This window comes from Astatotilapia calliptera, chromosome 17 (assembly GCF_900246225.1).
Source record: "Astatotilapia calliptera chromosome 17, fAstCal1.2, whole genome shotgun sequence".
NCBI classification, from domain to species: domain Eukaryota; kingdom Metazoa; phylum Chordata; class Actinopteri; order Cichliformes; family Cichlidae; genus Astatotilapia; species Astatotilapia calliptera.
Window position 1 is genome coordinate 14,995,166 of NC_039318.1, and position 6,000 is coordinate 15,001,165.

General features: G+C 41.8%; 1 protein-coding gene across 1 annotated transcript in view; it reads right to left on the bottom strand.

The window, feature by feature from the left end:
• plxnc1 (plexin C1) overlaps positions 1–5,734 on the bottom strand; it is a 34,670-nt gene extending 28,936 nt beyond the window's left edge. The window contains exons 1-8 of the mRNA XM_026146968.1: positions 4,658–5,734; positions 2,287–2,409; positions 1,371–1,505; positions 1,196–1,296; positions 1,016–1,121; positions 772–937; positions 406–508; positions 155–230 (exon numbers count right to left, since the gene is read on the bottom strand). Of these exons, the coding sequence (XP_026002753.1) occupies positions 155–230; positions 406–508; positions 772–937; positions 1,016–1,121; positions 1,196–1,296; positions 1,371–1,505; positions 2,287–2,409; positions 4,658–5,662 (1,815 nt within the window). The 5' untranslated portion in view covers positions 5,663–5,734. The remainder of the gene's footprint in view (positions 1–154; positions 231–405; positions 509–771; positions 938–1,015; positions 1,122–1,195; positions 1,297–1,370; positions 1,506–2,286; positions 2,410–4,657) is intronic.
• Between the last annotated feature and the right edge of the window lie 266 nt (positions 5,735–6,000).

Below are 6,000 nucleotides of genomic sequence, written 5' to 3' on the forward strand. Positions count from 1 at the left end.
GATAAGATAGACTTTCTTATTCCCAAAAGTAGATTTAAAAAAGATACATCAAAATAGCCTAAACATGTAGAATGGTATCAGCGAAATAAAATTAAAACAAATATGTTAATGAGGAAAAACCTGAACTAGGTAAACTAAAGGCATGAATTATTACATTGATCTCTGTTTGATCGGCCCAGGAACATCTGTTTGTGTTCCATCCACAACCAGCTTTGATGCACTGCTGACACCTGAAGAGAAACAATCACATATTAGTGTTGAAATCATCAAGAAAACGATAATGTCCAAAAATACAACATAAAACAAAGAGACTCCTCAGTAGTAATACATTTTACTTGGTGATGACACATAATGTTGTGTTATTAGTGATCCATCTTCATAATCTTTATAATTGATTGGACTTACAAGACTGAACTTGGTGGTCCACTGATGTCAGAGCAGTTAGTCAACCTCAGCTGTTCTGACAGTTGTGTTGAACCAAGTCTAAATTTCACTGTGACATGCAGACCTGTTAAATAAAATAAATAAATAAAAAAAACACGATCAGTGTCATAGCCTTCAATTGCTAATTTTTAGACATATATGTTTAATGAGTTGCAACAGTTTGTAATAACGAACAACTCAGATTTGTCAACTAGTAAAGAATATTTCATCTGTCAGAGTCAGCTCTGTAATGTTTCTATTTTGCTTTTTGGGAAGTGTTGCAGATCAGTAAGCAGGTCTGACTGCAAAGTATTTCATTCGTTGGATTATTTATGAAAACTCACTGACCATCAGCAGGAAGTGTACGATCAGACAGGATGCAGGTGCATTGTGGGAACTGTGGAGGAGGGTTATTCAAAGCACAAATCGAGCTGGACCTTGCAGTGAACTGACAGGTAAAGTTGGACGACACTTCCTGGCCCACAGTCAAGTGTGTGTGGATTTTTAGTAAAATCTGAAAATGAAGAACATGTGTGAGAAATACCTGAAAGCCACAAATGATTGCAGTCCCGACTGTGTTTGTAAGCTGTACCTGTCCGTTTGTGTCCTTTTCAACTTTGTGGGAAATCATTTTGTGCTGGGACTCATCAGGAATGGACAGCCAGTCTGAATCTGTGCAGTCATCTTCAAATGTGCAGCTAGGAGAAGAAGGAGAAATGATCACCAAGTTCAGAATAGTTTGGAGACATCAGCTGCATGTTGTTTCTCTCACCTGCTTTTAGAGCCACACCAACCACAGTATGGATCCTGTGCAGACCAACACTCCTGCACACTTGTGTACGTGCTGCACTTTGACACAGGAACTCGCCTTATCTAGAACAACAAACACTTTAAAATGCAGCACAGGTACATGTGACATTAAGATAATCAGTAAATAATTTAAGTACCTGGTTTCTAAATGGCACATACACATGTTTATGACCCACTGGATCCAGATGTAATTTGGGAAACACTTTGCGATCATCACTTGTCCTGTAGAGCACCGTGGGACAGGCAGCGTGATAGTTCCTGTCCACAGACAGCTGACAACAAGAATTTGTGAAAATAAGAATTCACGTTTTTATGTTTAATGAACATTTCAATTGCTTATTTTTCTCTGACCACTATCTTCCAAATGAAAGGCTGTTTATTTTAAGTTTTCCCTCATTCATAAGAAGCTCTTATGTGTTTGTGCTGCTTGGATTCAGTGTCATGCTGATATCTGCTGTATATGTTGTGAAACAGTCGGTATTTCTTATCTGTAAAACAAACTTTCCGACTTAATCACAAACTGTGATCAAAGAGTCGATATTATGACCGAAAAAAATCAAACCATGACAACATCCCTCTCAGCTTGTTTCTCTATCTCTTGCTCTCGTCATATTAGATAAAATACTTGTTGAAGCTTTTTGAGCTTTCAGGGTCACAGCTCTCATTTCTCCACTCCACAAACAAAACCTTGCAGTGTGTGAACAGATGAACTCACAGTGAGACTAAGAGCACACAAAGAAGCTACAGGGACCACAAGTGACTGCAGTTTGCAGCAGACTTCAACAATGAAATAAAATGAGACTAGTTCAAATAAGCAAGCTAAAAAATCATGAATAATTTGCCTCTTAAAAAGTTTTGGTTTTTATTTATCTTGGGTCAATGGTTGTTCGTGATTTTATGAATAGATGCTAATTCAACAAATATATTTTGGTGACAGAACTATCTTTCATGTTTGTTTCATGTGAGGAAGCCAGTGCATTTCAGGATGATGAAATGGCATCTTAAAATCAGGCTGGTAAACTAAGTACTTTAGATGTTTCATTTCATACACACCTTAATGAGCTGGCCGTCTCCTGTCCCAATGAAGAAAACCATCCAGCCTCTCTGCCTCACTGCCAGCACAGAGGTCATGTAGCTGTGCCTGAAGAGGACTGCCTTAGGTTTTAGGATCTTTGGCTGAGAAACAAACACACTGATCATCAAATCTGATATTGTAGATATGTTAAGATTAGAACTTTTTCTGATGATGATCAGAAAAAGGTCCCACATATGTTTAGGCCCCAGAGTTCAGTGCTACACCCCTGCTCTCAACTACATATTCAAATAGTGATGAAGTCAAACATCATTCAGTGAAACTCAGTTTGTCTGTCACATGCACCAGCAGACATACCAGCAGCTTAAATAATTCAGACTCCTTTTTCTTGTGTCTTCAGTAAAACTTTAGAATTTCTTTGATTTTGTGTGTATATATATATATATATATATATATATATATATATATATATATATATATACACACACACACACACACACACACACACAGTGGGGCAAAAAAGTATTTAGTCAGCCACCGATTGTGCAAGTTCCCCCACCTAAAATGATGACAGAGGTCAGTAATTTGCACCAGAGGTACACTTCAACTGTGAAAGACAGATTGTGAAAAAAAAAAAAAAAAAAAAAAAATCCATGAATCCACATGGTAGGATTTGTAAAGAATTTATTCGTAAATCAGGGTGGAAAACAAGTATTTGGTCAATAACAAAAATACAACTCAATACTTTGTAACATAACCTTTGTTGGCAATAACAGAGGTCAAACGTTTACTATAGGTCTTTACCAGGTTTGCACACACAGTAGCTGGTATTTTGGCCCATTCCTCCATGCAGATCTTCTCGAGAGCAGTGATGTTTTGGGGCTGTCGCCGAGCAACACGGACTTTCAACTCCCGCCACTATATGGGGCGGGAGTTGAGGTCTGGAGACTGGCTAGGCCACTCCAGGACTTTCAAATGCTTCTTACGGAGCCACTCCTTTGTTGCCCGGGCGGTGTGTTTTGGATCATTGTCATGTTGGAAGACCCAGCCTCGTTTCATCTTCAAAGTTCTCACTGATGGAAGGAGGTTTTGGCTCAAAATCTCACGATACATGGCATCATTCATTCTGTCCTTAACACGGATCAGTCGTCCTGTCCCCTTGGCAGAAAAACAGCCCCATAGCATGATGTTTCCACCCCCATGCTTCACAGTAGGTATGGTGTTCTTGGGATGCAACTCAGTATTCTTCTTCCGAGTTGAGTTGAGTTTATACCAAAAAGTTCTACTTTGGTTTCATCTGACCATATGACATTCTCCCAATCCTCTGCTGTATCATCCATGTGCTCTCTGGCAAACTTCAGACGGGCCTGGACATGCACTGGCTTCAGCAGCGGAACACGTCTGGCACTGCGGGATTTGATTCCCTGCCGTTGTAGTGTGTTACTGATGGTGACCTTTGTTACTTTGGTCCCAGCTCTCTGCAGGTCATTCACCAGGTCCCCCCGTGTGGTTCTGGGATCTTTGCTCACCGTTCTCATGATCATTTTGACCCCACGGGATGAGATCCTGCGTGGAGCCCCAGATCGAGGGAGATTATCAGTGGTCTTGTATGTCTTCCATTTTCTGATGATTGCTCCCACAGTTGATTTTTTCACACCAAGCTGCTTGCCTATTGTAGATTCACTCTTCCCAGTCTGGTGCAGGTCTACAATACTTTTCCTGGTGTCCTTCGAAAGCTCTTTGGTCTTGGCCATGGCGGCGTTTGGAGTCTGACTGTTTGAGGCTGTGGACAGGTGTCTTTTATACAGATGATGAGTTCAAACAGGTGCCATTCATACAGGTAACGAGTGGGGGACAGAAAAGCTTCTTCCAGAAGACGTTACAGGTCTGTGAGAGCCAGAGATTTTCCTTGTTTGAGGTGACCAAATACTTATTTTCCACCCTGATTTACGAATAAATTCTTTACAAATCCTACCATGTGGATTCATGGATTTTTTTTTCACATTCTGTCTCTCACAGTTGAAGTGTACCTCTGGTGCAAATTACTGACCTCTGTCATCATTTTAAGTGGGGGAACTTGCACAATCGGTGGCTGACTAAATACTTTTTTGCCCCACTGTACATATATATATATATATATATATATATATATATATGTAAGTGTTTTTTATGGGAAAGTTTGAGCCTAACATTAACTGTTTATGTGAAGTAGCAGACTGAGTCTGAATCGATTGATGTTTCTAGTTTTGTGACCACACTGTGTGATAAAGTAATCTGCCTCTCTGTGAACATTTTGCTTTCATGATTGTCCACATGAAAATGTGGAGGCACAGATGGAAACTACATTCAGGAACCATTCAGAACATGTTTAGAAGTTATACAGCGACCCACCGTCACTTCTGATGGCACAGAGGTGTAGAAGTCTGGATCTCTGTCGGTGTTCCTGCTGTAATCAGGGCTGATGTCAAACACCATCAGCTTGGTGTCGGTATCTCCTCCATCCACACTGAACACGCCGCTCCAAAGCACCGGCTGCTCCCCCGGGATGACCGAGGAGGCCACGAGTCTGCTGCTGTCACCGTCAGAGACACTGAGAGTTGCGCCCCGCAGAGACTTCAGTGTATCTGTTTTGCTTTTTTCGCCTTTGAGCCAAATGAGACGGACTCTGTTTGTTTGAGCTGAGAGCGCGTTGGAGAACAGATAGATGGTTGAATTAAGCTGAAACCCGTCAACAAACTCCACATCACCTTTACTTGTGATCTGAGGTGTGCCTGAAGCTCTATCAGTTATAGAAAATATACCTCCACCTTGTTTGTTATCTGTATTTTGAAGGTTGATAGTCTTCTGATTGATACCACACTTGTTGTTTTCGGGCTTTTCTCTGTTTTGTTGGATCGCGGTCAGAATGTAAGTGTCAGTCTGAGTTTTCTTCTTCACATCCACCAGAAAGCTGACTGACCTGCTGCTGCTTTTCAGAGGTCCCACCTGGATGTGTTCTCTGTACAGAAGGTTGGAGATGTTCTTCAGGTCCAGAACCTCGCAGTAACTGCAGTCATCGTCAGTCACACCGCAGCTGATCAGAGAGTCATTGCTTGTAAAAGGCAACAACACGTTGATGCTGAAAGTTGCGTTCCCCTCAGCTGTGTCAGAAACCCGGTGAAACTGCACATCATCCTGCTGGTTTCCGGTCTTTATTATTCCCCTCTGGGTCAGACTGTTGATCAGAGTCAGGTCGTGGCTCAGCTGGTAGAGCCTCTCCTCTGTGGCGATGTAAACCGTGTTGGAGGTCATGGCGAATTGGCGGATGTTTCCATCAAAGGTAAAGCCTCCATCCTCCTCCTGGCACAGACCCAGTTTTCCCCAGAGAACAGAAAGCAGAGCGAGCAGCAGGATCATCTTGTAGCAGCAGTGATACTTGTGCCTGAGACACCGTCATGCACTGAAGGTCTGCATGGCACTCTGCTCTGAGACACAGTGCCTCTAAACTCGTGCGTAAAAGCGCAGTGCGCCTCTGCTGAAAAGAGAAGTGTTGAAAGTGGAAGGAAGCACGCCCAGTTAATAGAAAAATCCGATTTTAATTTTAGGATTTAACATCATTAATATTTTCCCTCAGCTGTTTTCTTCACTTTCTGCCATCTTCTCAAGTCTGTACAGTTTAGTGTGACAGCAGAACCTGAACAAAATCTAAACAGTGACAGCACTCAGCGAATGAGAAAGCGTTTGTTGAACCTTCA